The sequence below is a fragment of the Primulina huaijiensis genome, unplaced genomic scaffold (genome assembly GCF_012295235.1).
Source record: "Primulina huaijiensis isolate GDHJ02 unplaced genomic scaffold, ASM1229523v2 scaffold40239, whole genome shotgun sequence".
Taxonomy (NCBI): domain Eukaryota; kingdom Viridiplantae; phylum Streptophyta; class Magnoliopsida; order Lamiales; family Gesneriaceae; genus Primulina; species Primulina huaijiensis.
The window spans coordinates 239,856-256,595 of NW_027359504.1; the positions used below are offsets into that span (position 1 = coordinate 239,856).

The window sequence follows — 16,740 nt, forward strand, 5'->3', positions numbered from 1 at the left end:
TTATTTAAAAAAACAAACAAACAAACATACACTACTTCAGTCTCAATTTTTCTACAAATTGATGTATCTTAAAATTCAATAACAAGTCATGCATACTCGCACATTAACATATAGCAGAGGCAAAAGAAGCTAAAGTATATAACCATAAAATCATAATATTTCTTAAAAACACAGTAACTTTATTCAGTTCAGCACCAAGATCCCGTCTAAAGGATAATCCACAAAGTCTTAATTTCACTCTCCCTCTCTATACTATCTGTTTGTTTTACAAGAGTTGTCATCCACAAAGTAAGAAATCGGCACCTCAACCTCACGAATAGCTCCATTCGTGCCTCCTCGAGTGAAATCGATAATCAGTTTGGCGATCACATTTGGTTTCTCAATGTGAGGCATATGCCCACAATTCGATATTTCTCTCATTGTAGCGTTTGGCAGTTCATTCAGCAGCCTCTGCGTTTTTTTTTGTCAAAAGAGCACAAATGTTTCAGATTAGTTTGCGGTGTGTGTGTAAAGAATCTGCATCCACGAAATTTTACTTAACAGAACAGGAGAGGAAAGAGGAGATTTAAACCGACCTCTGCAAGCTTGTTGTCCACAATATTATCATGCTCGCTGATGATGAGAAGAACTTTTTGCTTTACCTGACTCAATGAAAAATCAACGGAAATAGCTCATTGTAGGCCCATTAAATTTTTGAAAGCGTTCTTGTTTGATACCAAACTGAGCTATATTCATGATTCTTGGTTTTATAATGGAACTTATTATGAAAAATATGGAAGGTGGCAAGTGGATGTTAGTTACCCTTTCGATTTGCCCCATGACATTGTATCCCCCACTGAGCATAAAGTTCACGGTAGCGTCTTCCCACCACGGCAAGAGGCAGTGAAGGCGTCCCACCTGATTGGTCAAAACATAATCTGGGCTAACTCGAGCTAGGAATTGATAAATGGGTATTTCCAATTGAGTAAAAACACAAAATATACTGTTTCAGGATATCCAACTTACTTCTGTATAGTCAAATATCGTAGAAACTGATATACCCTCGAAAACCAGTAGCTTTGCATACCACCGTATTGGCACACTCTTCAGCAGAGAGGCCTGATCAAGATGACACTTAAGATAGCCAGGAGATGAACATAAAACAATATAGAATGTGATACAATTACAAGGAAAAAAATAAAGAAAGAAACCAACTAGCCTAATTATATCCAATGAATATGGCTTAAGATGATTGATTTTCATCAAGAACCAGGTTCTACAGAAAGTGAAAATGCAAGCATATTACCATTGCATAGGCCAACGGTCTGGGTAATTTAGTGAGAACCCCAGTCCCTTTGGTATAAACATGTGCATTAATCAAAACGAGCCTATCGACCTGCAAAACATCGTGAAATGCATCATAAGCATTTAACTTGAGGAACAGATTGTAATTTCAGTGCAGTAGTTCGACAAGATTCCAAATTTTCTACTGATGCCCCACTTTCAAAAAATCAGAAGAAATTTGATGAGGAAAAAACTCTTACAGCTTCAGGAAAATTGACAGCAAAATCTATTGCAGCAGCTGCACCAAGGCTAGGTCCAACTAAAGTCATTGGTCTTTTGATGTGAGACTTCCATAGCTATTTTGCACGGAAATATTGAAAGAGTTTAATGTATCAACAAGTGAAGTTATTTCTCTATCGATGTTTATGATATTTTTATGTTAAAAGTCACATCTTTTCATAAAAAAAAAACTAGTAAAGTTACTTGGAACCTACCTGGTAAAGGTGGTATCTTTTCGATGCAACATTACAAGGTGGGCGGCATTCTAATACAATTAAGACATGAAAGGTGACGAACAGCATAGATAATATAATGGTTAAGTGCACCGGGAAGGCCGTGTGACAAACCTAAATCAGAGAAACCCCATCCAAGAAGGTCGATTGCCCAAACCTCTAACCCAGCATCCTCCAGCAAAGGATATGCACTTCTCCATTCTAAACAAGAGCTGAATAAACAAGGGGAATCATATTCCGGCAACAACTTATATAGGAACAAAATAAAAAGTCTGTGATTGGATATCAATGATGCAAACCTATCAAAGCAATGGAGAAGAACCACCGGATTGGCAGTGCTTCGCATCGTTGGGGTCACACAGCTACTCATTATGCAACTCTCGGAAAATCCAACCTGTAATTTTCCTTATCATGCGTAAGAGTTCTCAATAATGAAAATATAATCGAATATACAAATAAATCGAATCACAAGCACAGATGTCGGCAAGAGAAACTAGAAAATTTTCAAAAAACATGGAAAAATAGGTATAGTTTTTTTGTTCGGTCAGCGATTTGTGGGCCCGGTGGTCTCCCCCTAAGTAGAGTATTGGCCCTGTGACAGAACTAAAGTACTAAACTTGATGTGACAAGGAAGACATTAATATCCAAACATACAGACAGGGCTAAATTAAATTGCTCACTTTTTCACTACTAAAAATCATCCTCACAATCCCCTTTCAAACTTGTAACCAGTTTGCAGAACTACACTGAAATCGAATGCAACAAGAGCAAAAGGAAAATGGGATTCTAGTAATCTTCAATAAGCAGCAAATCTCTGAAAGAAAAGAGAGAGAGCTTCTTCACTAATAAATTCAAGCAATTTCCACCCACCCATTAAAAAGGTCAGTGCCTAGTTTGATAAACATAAAGAATTTCATACCCCCACAAGAAACTGCTTAATAAATGAAATATTAACCAAATACTGGTGAGAAGAAGCCATCCTTCATATGTTTTCCATGTTAGCCATTTTCACATGCAATAGCAAAAATGGTTAGCAGTACCTGCACAGGAAGCCTCTGTATCCTCTGAGCCAAAGTTCTCGCTAAAGGGTCTCTAATCTTGTGCACTTCCTTCGGAAGAAAAGATGGAAACTCTCCGTTGGGATCGCCGCCACACCCGCGATCGCCCCCGCCGCGACAAGAAAGTTCGAAATCCAGCAGCTTCCCGGGATGGCATTGATAAAGCGGATATCCCAATGCCAAAGCTCCCACCATTTCTCCTCAAAGCAACCCAAGTGACTTCACTCGTACAAATTTAACGCGTGTCTACCATCAAATTAGTATATACTACCAAAAATATACAGACACCACCTGTATTCATCGCAAACTTCCAGCCTTTCCTGTCTAAGAAGAGAAGATAGCGAAATAGTTGACAATCTTTTATTGTATTTTATTGATTTATTTGATTACTTAAAACGTTTACCCGTAAACCAGCTAATGAATCAGAAGTTTTTTACTCAGACGAGAACGTAATTTGATGGATATACGAGTAAGTATAATAGATACAACAAACACCAACCCCTTTTAATATATTCCATAATATTTTAGTGAAAAATATGTTCTCTACGAAAATCTATCTTGCCATAAAATAATTATAATAACTATAAATATTATAGTTGGCTTAGATTTTGATCATACAATCAATTTTATAATGGAAGATATTGACAAGAAATTTTCTGCCATAATTCACGCGGTTGATTGATATTCACGTTTTTTTAATCATGCCCCGCAAGATGGAGCTCCTGGAGAGAACGCCAATCTTGGTCTGCAATGCACATAGTTGTAGACGAGATATAGGTTTGGTCAAAGCATCGGCAAGTTAATCATTGTAGGCGACATGGGGACTCGAAGCTTGCCATTTTGAACTTTGTCACGGACAAAGTGGAAATTAATTGCAATGTGCTTCATACATGAATGAAAAACAGGATTGACACAGAGACAACCGATGCCACTATTATCTCAGTAGATTATTGGTGGGTCGGAGCGTTGGATACCAAGCTCATTAAGCAAAGATTGAATCCAAGAAAGTTCAGCAGACGTCGATTCAACTACTCGATATTCAGTTTATGTCGAGGATCGAGCAACAAAGCGTTACTTGAATTAATTGCAATGTGGTTCATACAGGAATGAAAAACAGGACTGACACATAGATTAGCGTTGCCAATGTTATCACAGTAGATTGTTGGTGGGTCGGAGCGTTGGATACCAAGCTCATTAAGCAAAGACTGAATCCAAGAAAGTTCAGCAGTCGTCGATGCAACTACTCGATATTCAGCTTCTGTTAAGGATAGAGCAACATAGCGTTGTTTGTTGGAACTCCATGATATTGCGTTGGAACCAAGAAAAACAACATAAGCATCGGTTGAGGTTCTATCATCGACATTTTCAGCCCAGTCGGCATCTGAAAAGTCGTGAAGGGATAAAGAGGAGTCCTTTTAAACATAAAGTCAATGAGTCATCGTACCACGAAGGTAACACAATAGGTGCTTAGCAGCATATAAATGGCGGGCGATGCATGATTGAGAAAGGCAGTCGACAATAAATGCATATCATGTCGAGTGAGAGAAAGATATTGTAAGGTACAAATGATGGAGCGGTATTGAGTAGCATCAGTAACAGAGGTTCCATTTAGAAGCACATGCTTATTGGGTGACTAGAGTTATCACAAGGGGTTAACAAGATGGGCCGGCTCACAACCCATCACAACCCGCCTCGCCCCCTCATTTGGGTGGGTTGAGATTTTATCATCCACTCAACCCGTCTATTTGGTGGGGTGGAGTGAGCCAATATTTGGTGAGACGGGACGGGCCGCCTGTCATTTGGACAGACTAGAAAATTGTCAACCTATCCCGCCTATTTGATGAGGCGGACCAACCCGACTGATCTGGCTCATTTCTACAACTCTATGAGTGACATTGGTGTTGAAAGTGCATTAGCATTCAGCATGTTGCTTTGGTGAGAAGGTCATGAACATATTTGTGATGTGAGAGAACAATGTCAGTGGACGTTGGAATCACTTAATTCAACTCCAAGAAATAAGACAAGATCCCAAGATCCTTCATGAAAAACGAGACATCAATTTAGCAACAGGTTTTTTAACAGCTTTTGAATTGTTTCCTGTAATAATAAAATCTTCCGCTTACACCAATAGAAAAATTGTGAAGTTTAGCAAATAATGAAGTGTCGGAGCCAGAATTTACAAACTCATTTGCAAGCAATAAAATGTTTGAGTTCATTGTACCAAGCATGAGAGCTTGTTTGAGACCATAAAGAGTTTTCTGGAGACAACATGCATGAGTAGGATGATTAAGATTAAAAAAAAAAAAAAAAATCAGGTGGCTGGCTCGTATAAACATCTTCTTGAAGATGCTCATGAAGAAAGTCATTATTGACATCAAGTTGTCGCTAAGTCCAACCTTGAGAAATAGCAAACGGTGAGAATGATAACAAGAGTTGGATTTATTACCGCGGGACTAAAATTCTCATTATATTCAATGCACGGTCGATGAAATCTTTTGGCAACAAGACGTTGTATAACAATCAATGGACCCGTCTGATTTTTTTAAATGCAAAATACCTATTTAAGAAGATAAGATTATGATAAGGGTCATAATGAACAAGGTCCCATCACCCATGTATCGTTACGAAAGAGAACATTAAATCCATCATACATTTCTTGACGTTGTTCTCATATTTTAAGTTCTTGGGAGACAAAAGTAGGTTCAAGGAGCTGTGGTCACTGGTGTAGCAACTGTGGATAGAGAATATTTAAGCTTTGGTTTGAAATTTTGATTCTTGGAACCTGCTTGCATGAGAGTTGGGTGAGTGGGGGTGTTGTGCTCAATAAGAAGGGTAGATTTAGTTGGTGAAGAAGTATCGTCAATTTGGTGATCTAAGGTAAAAGGTAGCTGGGATAACGAAAAACAGATTATAAGGACTGTGTATCGTATTATCGTAAATCTTATGTTGATTATCGATAATGCATGAAATTATCATGTGATTACGTATATGATGTATATCATGACAATGGAAATGAGAAAATATGTGGTGATAATGAAAGATTGTATTAGAAATTGATTTGTGTTTGAAAAGTATGCTGAACCACAATACAAAAATGACACATGTTACGGTTTTTAGCATAATCATCTGAGTATTAGTCCAAATGGGATGAGATTAATTCCATTTAAAAGCTAATACATAGTACTAAAACTTTCATGTTTTGAGTTTTGTCCAAATCCATTTGGAAATATGGGCAAAATCACCCCGAAGTGTATCATGTGCGTTGCAGTTCTTGCAATGATACATTTTGGGAGAATGAGCATAACTCTCGCATACAATATCCAAATTGAGTGAAGTTGGAGGAAAATGAAAGCCAAGACATAGAGATACAACTTTAATGTTGACCACATTTGCAAATTCGGAACCTAAAATAGCGTTTTGCCCAGAACAAAACGCGCATCGGCGCAGAACTGCGCGCGCGGGCAGAACTACCCGCGCATATGCGCGAGTTCGGTCGCGCATATGCGCGAATATCTCTGTAGCACACGTTATAAAAACGATAAGGATGAGTTTTTGGATATATTTCTTCATTTCCTTTGCTGAAGCTTCGAGGAAGAAAGTGGGAAATCGATTTCTTTTGTACGAAAGCACCTCGAAACGTTGTCCAAACTTGAAACAAATTATATATTCGAAATCCTCGCGTCGAGAGCTTCCTTTTGAGGTAAGATTCTTTTGGTTTCAGCAGCTCTAAATATTAAAGTGTTGGAATAGCATGTATTTGAAGTCGAGATTCATATATGTGGTAGAATAACCGACAAGGAACCACGTTTTGAAGTCGGAATTGAATTATGTTATGATTTCAATTTGATATGAAATTTCAAAGTTTCAAAAGATATTTGAAACTTATATTGTTGATTTTGAATGATGTTATTGATTGAAATGAATATGTTATTGATGTAGATATATTATTTTACCGAAATCTTCAAGCTACATCAATTGGAAACGAAAAATTAAGGTATGTTGCGACCGGATAACATAGGACATGTATCTGTATTATATGATATATGTTTGATTGATTGGATTGAGATACATGTCTATATGCCTTATTTGTTGAGTTGATGTGATATACATGACATGCACGTTGAGCTATGATCTTTAAATACCCTGATATGATTTGATTTGATTCTGGGGTTTGTGAACACAATGCTATGTTTGGTATCACATGACCCTTAAAGCATAGTCAGTTGTGGCCCCGATGATTGATTGAGATTTGGGATTTGATGGCGCTTTGTCGACGTTATCATATGAGTATCCCTGATTGAGGCCGGTGTGCCAGCTCGAGCATTGATTTGATAGCGATTCGATTGACTCTGACATGTGCTCAGTGGATGGACCTTTGACCTGATACCTCCAAGACATACATGCATTGCATATCATATATCATTGTTTAGATATCTGTGGTATATATTGTGGTTGCTTCAGACTGAGCTTTGCTCACCCCAGATGGGTCTGTTGTTGTCTTTGTATGTGGACGATGACAGGTACTCCATGATATCAGGAGACCGGAGATGGTACTTCTGGAGGGAGTCACAGTTTGAGTTGAGGTTTCTTGGTATTTCCCAGTATATATGTTATGTATCTATATACCGGAGCATGTCCCGAGGATATGAGTTTGTTTGTATGTCTTTGATCCGGATTACGTGTGGGCTTGTTTTATATTGTGACATGTTGAGATGAGAATATATTATATACTATTTTTAGTATTATAATTACAGTTGACATGTTTTGGGCTCATTGTAAAGAAAATTTAATCTCGTTTTCCGCTGTAATTAATTAACCCTAATCAAATTGTATTGTAATAACGATTAGGAGTTAAGGGCCCCACACAGATAGTGATGGAGGTGGTGTGTTTGTGATATGATCATGTAAAGATGGAAAGAGAGAATAAGGCGTATTCGGAGAAGTACCTTGCATAGGAGGTGGTGTATTTGTGGCATGAAAAATATGTGATTGTGGGATTAATTATATTGGTTGAACTAGGAGGGGAAGATGAATATGAAGAGAGAATGTGATAAATGGGAAACCATGATGTGCGATCGATAGAGTCAGGGCGAGGGGAATTGTACATTTGATGGAGGAATGTAAAAACATCCTCAGCAAAAGTTACACGCCTTAACATATAAACTTTGTGAGAATGTAGGTCATAACATTTGTAGGCACTTTGGGTCAAAGAATATCTATCCTAAGCAGAGAGATGATTTGGGCTTCATTTTGTTGTCGGTGTAAGGTCGAAGCAACGGATATCACAAGCAACAAAAGTGAGTAATTTAAAGAGTTTGGGAGGATTGTGAGACAAATTTTCAAATGAAGAAGACATTGACAAGTTAATTTTTGGCATGCATTAACCAGAAAAACAACAGTTTCAAATGCATGAGGCCAAAACGTGAGTGGGATAGATGTATGATGAAGATAGCTCTAGAGTTTTGATGAGATTAAATGACACGATAATTGAGATGATGGGTGACCCATGCCACTTAGAGGTTGGAGCTTTGACAACCGAGAGTGCGATTAATGGTGGTTAATAAGTATAGGTATCTTCTAATGTAGAATGAACAATTTAATATTACATTAAATACTGTAATTAATATAATTTCGACTTTATTTATAAAATCAGATATGAGATTGGTAACTTAAAATAAATATTGCAATAATTAATCAACTATTTACAAGATTTATAAGGAGAAAAATCGACAAATTTTATAGGTTCGATTTCACGATCTTTATATTTTATGTATTTAATACTCACAACAAGAAAAACACGGATTAGAGACCGTCAAATCGGTCTCTATTCGGTCTCTACATAAAAATAGAGACCGATTTGGTTGGTATCAATAACCTTGGTCGCTAATTGTGAGAGACTGGTACAATTGATATAGTAAATTCTGATCTAACTCGTCCAGAATATGTCTCTTGTGAGACGATCTCACTAATCTTTATCTGTGACACGGGTCAACCATACGTATATTCACAATAAAAAGTAATACTCTTAGCATAAAAAGTAATACTTTTTCATTGATGACCCAAATAAGAGATCCGTCTCACAAAATACGACCAGTGAGACCGTCTCACACAAGTTTTTGTCATTCGTCCGGTATTGCTTAGAATTTTGGTGTTTATTTTTTTTTTCCCCTTCCAACTTTGTTCATTCAACATTATTACATTCTGGTGCATATTCAGTTTTTGTATAATTGGAAATAAAAATTCATCGGCCCTGGAAAAACAAGTACGAGAGGGCGATTTCGTTTTGAGAAAAAATATAAATTTCATATACATAATTAATGATAACAAGTTTTAGAAATTTTAAAATAAATTATATTTATCAAATCAGGTTCAAGTCATTGTCAAGCCAAAGTTCGATAATATTTAATTTAACCAAGATTCTGTCACTGATTAAATTATTTCCAATATTATTCATCTTATACGTTTAATCAAAGATATATTTATTCTAAAATAGTAAAAATACTTACAAGGACAGAAATAAGAATTGTTAAAAGCATGGTACATGTGCAATTACCAGCACACCAGGCTATCAGTGTTGTCCACACTTGGGCTTTGTCGCTATTAGCGTTACTTGCACGGTTAGGATCATGACATGTGTCATTTTTTTTGTCAGATATTAAGTTTCTGCTCAAGTCTTGAATTTTGAATTCGAACAAGATCTTGACATACTTCAAAAAATGATATATGTCAATATCTTTGCTCTGCACATTATATATGTCAAGATCTTTGCTCGTGCAGTAGTTTTTTCACCGGATATGATGAAACAAATCCTATATTTGGGTATTTCTAATAGGAATTGAAAATGTAAAGAGACATCATTTTTAGAAATATTTATATTACTTTTGAAATTGAAATATTATTTATCCAAACCCTATAAAAGGGAAAATAATAGGACAATGAACGCATTAATATGCAATATTTTCACTATAAAATAAATTATTAATTATAGAAATAATGCAATGATGAATATTGAATTTTTAGTATACTTAATATCTCCAACAACATAACGGCGAGGATTGATTTATTGAATTAATTAAATAATTAATCAGTAAAATAATTTGATACTAATTTTTTTTTTTTTTTTGAGTTTATTAAAACCTTCCGGCCCAAGCCTTTAGTCACCTTGTGACGCTGATTTTCATTTCCTTTAATATTTTTTTAGATAATTTTTTGTCTAATTTTTTAAAAGCATAAACATCAATCAGTCCTTTAACTATAGACAAAAACTTGTGTGAGACGGTCTCACGGGTCGTATTTGTGAGACGAATCTCTTATTTAGGTCATGCATGAAAAAATATTACTTTTTATGCTAAAAATATTACTTTTTATTGNTCTTAACTATATCAAGTGGGACTTTTCATATCTATAGAATATAAACTCATTTAGATACAAATTTGCTGAAAATTTTAAAACCAAATATATACAAAACTATCTATTCAACCCCTTTATACCTTTTTTATATAACAATAATCAAGTACTTGGCATTAGTTTTGGATGTTCCAATTTCAGTTATATTGATTCGTGACAATTGGTATCTGTCTCTATTTTCGTTAGTTCGATCCTACGTTAAGAGTAATATCTTAACATCGGTCCTCTGCCATTGCACAAACAAGCACTGTTCTTTCTTTAATCAGAAATATCTTCAAAATTACAGAGACATGCAAGGAATGAATTCTAAAATAATGTCTGGTTTACTTCTTTTTGCCTGCTTTACCCTCTTTTCTTCTTACAATTTCATCAGCATATTTGACACCTTTACCTTTGTATGGCTCTGGAGGTCTCCATTTCCGAATGGAAGCAGAGAATTGGCCAATGGCCGACTTGTCATATCCGCTAACAGCTATTCTGGTGTTGTCTTCCACCTTCACCTGGATGCCATCAGGGATTTCCATTCTTACCGGATGAGAAAAACCAAGATTGAGAACAATGTCTTTCCCTTCAACCATAGCTCGATATCCAGTGCCTATCAATTGAAGTCTTTTCTCGAATCCTTTAGAAACACCGACCAACATGTTATCGGTTAGGGTCCTGAAAGAGATGCAAAACTCTACAATTATATGTAATGAACTCACAATTGCAATGCAGAAACAAGAGCCAAAATTATATATGTATATATCTTTTGAAAGGTAAGATAATCCCAGAGTTTCCCTCAATACAAGCAACAGTCCCTAGCATAAGCTAGTAAAAAACCTCACACAAAATATGAAACTGAATTCCATCTACGGCCTCCCTCAATACTCTTTTTTTTTTCTCCCACATGGGCCTCTCCTGGTTCGGCCCACTAAACACCTTAAAACCTAGGCCCATAACAATATATCAGATCAAATTGTTGGGAAATTATGTCCCCTATGTAAAGTATTCAGCATCTAACAAATCTATGTAAAAACGAAAGAAAAGAATATAGACAGCCTAGGGTTGCGGTTTATGTTTGCTATCTTTATGATTTTTATGAGGTTTGATTTTTAAATTAACCAAGTGCTCAACCACGCATTCTTCGGACTGCAGCAGTACATGACAGGCGATACCTTTTTTCTCTGCATTGTTATAGACCATTCGGATTACATTTATAGTCTTATGTAGGATTTATTGTCAGGGAATTTTACTAAGGCTATGTTTTGAGAACTGAAAATAATGTCAAAGAAAGGTTGCCAACAAGCTACCACATAGATGAAAGCATGTTGACTCTCAAATGAAGATGAAAACTTCAAGAGGATGTTTTGAGGCAATCATTTGGTATTTATCATTGAAGCAGTAGTACAAGAGAAAGTTCAAAATAAAACAAGCAAAAGTGACCTATCCCTGGCAATTCTTAAGCAATTCCGAACACCAGATAGGTTCTTTCAAAGTCCGCTTCACACAATGGCAGAACCAAAAGGGGGCTGATACTTGCTGTCACCCCTCCCCACCTCCTAAATTTAATGTATAATAAATATAATCGAAAAATATGATATCCCCCGTCTAAATTCCCAATACAATCATATTATATCCCCCGTCTAAATTCCCAATACAATCATATTTTCTTTTCAATTAAATTTTTCAGTATATAATAAAAGTGTAAAATTCACGTCTTACTCACATGGTATCAAAAGACAAAATCTTAAAATTGTTATCTAGTCTCTGTAATCATGTATGAATCCTACAAGCTTTGAGCACAGTGGTGAAAATGTAGAATCTTCTATTTAGACGTGAGAAAGAAGGCAGTGAAAGAGAGAAAAAGAAAATTAAGAGACAGAAAAATGGTTACAAGCATTGAAGTAACCTTCATGATGTCATTAGAATGCAAGAGTTCATAATGCAATATTTTTTATTGACCTATCTGCCTTGGCTACTGCATCCTATGTAGAGGGACATCATACTCTTATTATCAGTGTTACAAACAAACAGAGGACACAACCGTAGAAATCAAGGACGCAACAACTACTGGAATCCGGATAGCATGATAGGCAAAAATACTAGAGAAAGGACAAGACAAACATATTTAAGAACTAAGTGGTAAGCACCTGAATAATCCGTGCATCTGATTGGCTCTTCTGGTCTCCACTGTCTTTCTCACCCTAAGAAATCCAGACTCTTCCTTCTCAAGCTTTATTTCTCGGGGATAAGTTAAAGCGAGCTCCCCCAAAGGACCGTTTACTTTCAAATCTTGGCCTTCCATCGTGAGATTTACATTAGAAGGCACCACAATCGGCTGCTTTCCGATTCTCGATTCCTTGCATTCGAGAGTCTTTCTAACAACCAGAACTCGAGAAACAGAAATCCCAGAAACAGGGATTCTATTTGCCTCCCCGAGAAAAGGGCACCTTAGGGAACTGATTTGAAGTGAAATGATACAATGCATTTAGCAGAAAAACACCCTCAAATTGCAGACTCGTAAACTTTCGGCAAAACTTACATTTAACGAAAAATTCAACATAAAATCTTCATAATTATTATTTTTTCACTTTCCGGTCTAACCCCCTTGATCACAAAAACAAAATTTTGCATTTTTTAACAAGCATGGTCACCTGGACTGCACAGAAGCGCCAACCGGAGATGCCATTGCTCAAACGGATCCCAATTGATTGCTGTCCAGCTTCAAAAGACCAACAGAATTTAAACTATATCTCTAAAATATCATCACACACTTTCGCTTCTCTTCACATAAAGATTCCAGGCGTAACATTCCAGTTTACAACAAACAAATATGATTCCAAAACACAAATAGTTGTAATTTCAGAACAACATTCAAGTGAGTGTTTCCAAATTCACAACCGTCCGTAATACAAGGAGGACTACAAATTGAGGCAAGTAAAGGTAAATGTTAAATATAAATGTATAGGCGACAGCCAGAAGTGTACCTGAGAAAGAAGCGAAGCAGAAGTCGAAAGAATGCGGAGGTAATTTCAACCTTCAGCAGGATAAGATAACCAGTTCATCTATCTATTATTTTATTTTAATATTAATATGTTATCTTTATTTTTATTTATTTCCCAAAAAAATTAAAATGAACAAAAATCGAGAGTAGTTATTGTTATGAGTAATAAAAAAAATCTACACCCATGTGTTAAACATGGGCATTTGGTCTAGTGGTATGATTCTCGCTTAGGGTGCGAGAGGTCCCGAGTTCAATTCTCGGAATGCCCCTTAATTTTCATTTTTTTCTGTCTTTTTGTTTGCTTGACACACTCCAAAATGCTGCGGCTTTCACAAATTTCTTGACCGCTGTTATTATGCTTTCGCACTTGGTCAGATTGGTGAGGCCAAGCCCCACATGCCCAATTTGCTTTCTCATCTTTCTCGGTTACATCTCAGGCCATAATAACATGAATAAAAAAAGAAAGAAAGAAGATGGGTTATTGCCTCACTTTCTAAATACATGTATCTGTTTCCTTGATTTGTTTGATTTTTTGGGGGTGAAAATGCTGTTAAAGAAGTAGTATATGCGTCACTTCCAATTCATCAAACTTATTCGCGAACTGCCAGGATAAAATGCATTTTATTCTTTATTTTATACAAACTTTTTTTATTGATGTGGCGTAATTGCAGAATAATTGGCCTTCTGTCTTGATTGCCATGGCTGGAGGGGTCTTTCTTAGCCTGGGGAATCTGTCAACGCAATGTGCTTGGGCATTTGTTGGTCTTTCAGTGACTGAGGTGATCACATCCAGTATTGCAGTTGTTTTAGGTAGCTTTCTTTTGTTCAAAGATATAGCAATTGAACTTTTCTACATTTGCAACATGAGAACACTGTTAAAGTAATGTATAAACTCAACAGGACAACGGTGAACTATTTTCTTGATGATCGGATTAACAGAGCAGAAATCCTCTTCCCAGGAGTTGGATGTTTCCTTATTGCAGTTTGCCTTGGAGCTGTTTTTCATTCTTCGAATACAGCTGACAATACAGCAAAACTCGGAACCTTGCCAAATTTTTGCAAAGATGATGCAACGTACAATTTCTTTAACATGTCACAACCACAAAAATTAGTTATACAAACGTGCACTCGTTTGTATATCCAAGAATGCAACATTCTCATGACAAGTATATATACTTGGCCAAACGTGGAATCTGATCATTATAGAGCCACACATTCAGGTTTCATTAGAGTTCCTTATTTCTACAATTTACTAAGCTAGTAGTCCGTGGACACTAAATTGTCCCATTTCCTGTTTCTGCCCTGATAGCATAAAGAAGTCAGAAAATAGATGTACCAGAGACGACAAAACAAGAGCTGGATCAGCAGTTTTTCTCATCAAGCCACGGAATCATAGAGCAATTAAGGTTGATGCATATTTCTTGTTTTCCTAAGTATACTTTTTATGATTACACATCTTAAATATATCATGATCTGATGCAATCGTTATTGGTTTAGAACTTGGCAACCAATTATCAATTACACATGATGAAACACTAGTGCCGCATCAGGTTATTTTCAGGGCATTCTTCTACTTCTCACTGTCATTTTTTGTCGTTGCTATAGTCCTAAATGTAATGTTTTTGTGCCACCCTATTCTCAACTTGCCAAAATCTTCTTTAAAGTTGTACCTTAAAGGTTGGATGGAAGAAACTTGGCGTTCTTTGCCGGTTTCTTGTGTGGGCTTGGCAGTGGGCTGCAGTACATTGGAGGCCAAGCCGCAGCTGATTGTGTTCAGTAAGCGAAGCCATATATTTGTTTTTAATATTTTTTCCCCATTATATAATTGATATTAATGAATCACATGTATTGCGATTTTATCATTATTATGATATTTTTCTTGTTACAAATAATTTAAAATCAATATGAAAACTAAATGCAGGCTCTTCCACTCGGGAGCACATTTTGGGGTATGGTATTCTTTCGAGAGTATCGAAGATCATCCCCAAGAACCAACGTGTTGTTAGGGAGCATGTTATTTATGTTTATTGCAGCGGTCGCGGTGCTTATCGCTTCATCAGGGCATCACAAAGCTTAGACAAATTATTAGAATTTTGTATCATTTTTCAATTTACATGCTCTGATGGGAACGTTTTGAGAGTTCTTGAATTCCCTGCAGACCACCCTGCAAATCTTTGCTTGAGCAGCAGTCAGGTTTGTCATTCAATTCAAAGCAAAATCATATGTTTTATTAACTAACCTTTTGTGGGACTATGCTATTTGAAATGAAAATGAGTTTAATCTCGTGCTATAGTCAGTATAGGTTAATGAGTTTTCATTAATTTGCAATTACTAGAATTTTAACGTTGTAACCGAATTTCATAAATTCATTTCAATTATTATAGTAATTCCTCTAATATAATTATCGATTAGTTTTCAAAGCAGCCTTTATATCATAATTAAAATTAGCAATGACTTACCAAATTCCTGACCACTACCCACGTTTCCTCCACCCTTGGTCTATAAAATACCATTTGATTATCCCTAGCAGCCGAAGAAAACATGTTTACAAATTGGATTGTTAGTTTAACTTTCATGAGATTAAGGTTTTTTAATATCATTTAAAGGTTTTAACTCATTTTCTTGATAATAATTTCTCCAAATTAAATTGTCAACTCTCTTGTGTTATGTATATACAAATTCTCCTCAAGAAATGATAGTGGACACTTGAAGCTTTTGTATCAACTCACAATTTCATCGGTGCTCCACTTATGTTAAATGAATAACATCTTTCTTGGTGTTTCTTCTTTTACAATACTCAAACCCAACTTCAACACCAACTCATCTTTTCTCCCTTAGAATTCTAGTATATTTCGGCCCTTGTTTAATAAACCACAACGGCAGACACTTCTTGCCAATACTCCCCTCGCTTTGATCACTAAATATTCTTCCAGTATTCTCATCTTCCTCAAGCTGCTCCCCTGGATCTTGGTTCTGTTGTAATGTCAGCGCTAGCTCAAGTCCCTTCACCACATTAACCATTGTTGGCCTTCCCCGCGGTTGAGTATGTAGGCATCTACCAGCAACCCTGACAAAGAACTTCAAACAAGGGGGTGTAACCTTCAGGTTTTGGTCTACAAGTTGGTCCACTTTTTCCTCTCAGATGCAATATCGGGCCCATGCCGCTAGGCACTGCTACTCTTCCTCAAGTCTCTTATTTAAACAGGTCTTCCCGATAGCACCTCGAACAACACCACTCCAAAAGCAAACACATCAGATTTTTTGGTCAATTTATGTGTTGCGAAGTACACTGGATCAAATTACCCAAATGTGCCTCGACTTCAGTACTAATGCGGAAGAATGAATCAGTTGCTGGACCTATTTTGGATAATCCAAACTCTGAACTCTTGGCAACCCAATTATCATCCAGTAAAATGAAGGTAGTATAATCATCTAGCAGCACCGATCACAATATTGAGTCGTGTTTCCCATGATATTGGATTTGACTTCTCATTTCTCATTATCTAATAGAGAT

At 36.4% G+C, this 16,740-nt stretch overlaps 2 protein-coding genes, 1 long non-coding RNA gene and 1 other non-coding gene across 6 annotated transcripts; 2 read left to right on the forward strand and 2 right to left on the reverse strand.

Annotated features, from left to right (window-relative positions):
• Positions 1 to 99: 99 nt before the first annotated feature.
• LOC140969133 (alpha/beta hydrolase domain-containing protein VTE7-like) lies at positions 100 to 3,225 on the reverse strand. Its single transcript, XM_073430388.1, has 10 exons — positions 2,816 to 3,225; positions 2,075 to 2,169; positions 1,890 to 1,987; positions 1,758 to 1,807; positions 1,524 to 1,619; positions 1,286 to 1,375; positions 1,006 to 1,098; positions 802 to 897; positions 576 to 641; positions 100 to 450 (listed from the first exon to the last, which is right to left on the reverse strand). Exons 1-10 carry the CDS (start codon positions 3,026 to 3,028, stop codon positions 253 to 255), a joined length of 1,095 nt encoding a protein of 364 aa, XP_073286489.1. The 5' UTR covers positions 3,029 to 3,225; the 3' UTR covers positions 100 to 252.
• Positions 3,226 to 10,448: 7,223 nt separating this feature from the next.
• LOC140969157 (large ribosomal subunit protein uL6c) lies at positions 10,449 to 13,286 on the reverse strand. Of its 2 annotated transcripts, XM_073430423.1 has the most exons (4): positions 13,210 to 13,286; positions 12,877 to 12,944; positions 12,373 to 12,681; positions 10,449 to 10,900 (listed from the first exon to the last, which is right to left on the reverse strand). In XM_073430423.1, exons 2-4 carry the CDS (start codon positions 12,909 to 12,911, stop codon positions 10,564 to 10,566), a joined length of 681 nt encoding a protein of 226 aa, XP_073286524.1. In that variant the 5' UTR covers positions 12,912 to 12,944; positions 13,210 to 13,286; the 3' UTR covers positions 10,449 to 10,563. The 2 variants fall into 2 exon arrangements, with proteins under 2 accessions (XP_073286524.1, XP_073286523.1); XM_073430422.1 differs by lacking the exon at positions 13,210 to 13,286 and having other exon boundaries at positions 12,877 to 13,142.
• A 137-nt stretch (positions 13,287 to 13,423) lies between these two features.
• On the forward strand, positions 13,424 to 13,495 carry TRNAP-AGG (transfer RNA proline (anticodon AGG)). Its single transcript has one exon. It is a non-coding gene; the product is annotated as a tRNA-Pro (tRNA).
• A 433-nt stretch (positions 13,496 to 13,928) lies between these two features.
• On the forward strand, positions 13,929 to 15,448 carry LOC140969158 (uncharacterized). Of its 2 annotated transcripts, XR_012173895.1 has the most exons (5): positions 13,929 to 14,036; positions 14,127 to 14,446; positions 14,536 to 14,632; positions 14,724 to 15,002; positions 15,148 to 15,448. It is a non-coding gene; the product is annotated as an uncharacterized lncRNA (long non-coding RNA). The 2 variants fall into 2 exon arrangements; XR_012173894.1 differs by having other exon boundaries at positions 14,536 to 15,002.
• The last annotated feature ends 1,292 nt before the right edge of the window (positions 15,449 to 16,740 follow it).

Coding starts and splice junctions, on each gene's coding strand:
- LOC140969157 (XM_073430423.1), bottom strand. CDS start 12,911: ATGGCATCTCCGGTTGGCGCTTCTGTGCAGTCCAG. Junction 12,682..12,876: donor GGCGCTTCTGTGCAGTCCAG/GTGACCATGCTT, acceptor ACTTCAAATCAG/TTCCCTAAGGTGCCCTTTTC. Junction 10,901..12,372: donor CAGATGCACGGATTATTCAG/GTGCTTACCACT, acceptor CATCTCTTTCAG/GACCCTAACCGATAACATGT.
- LOC140969133 (XM_073430388.1), bottom strand. CDS start 3,028: ATGGTGGGAGCTTTGGCATTGGGATATCCGCTTTATCAATGCCATCCC. Junction 2,170..2,815: donor TACAGAGGCTTCCTGTGCAG/GTACTGCTAACC, acceptor GGAAAATTACAG/GTTGGATTTTCCGAGAGTTG. Junction 1,808..1,889: donor ATGGGGTTTCTCTGATTTAG/GTTTGTCACACG, acceptor TAATTGTATTAG/AATGCCGCCCACCTTGTAAT.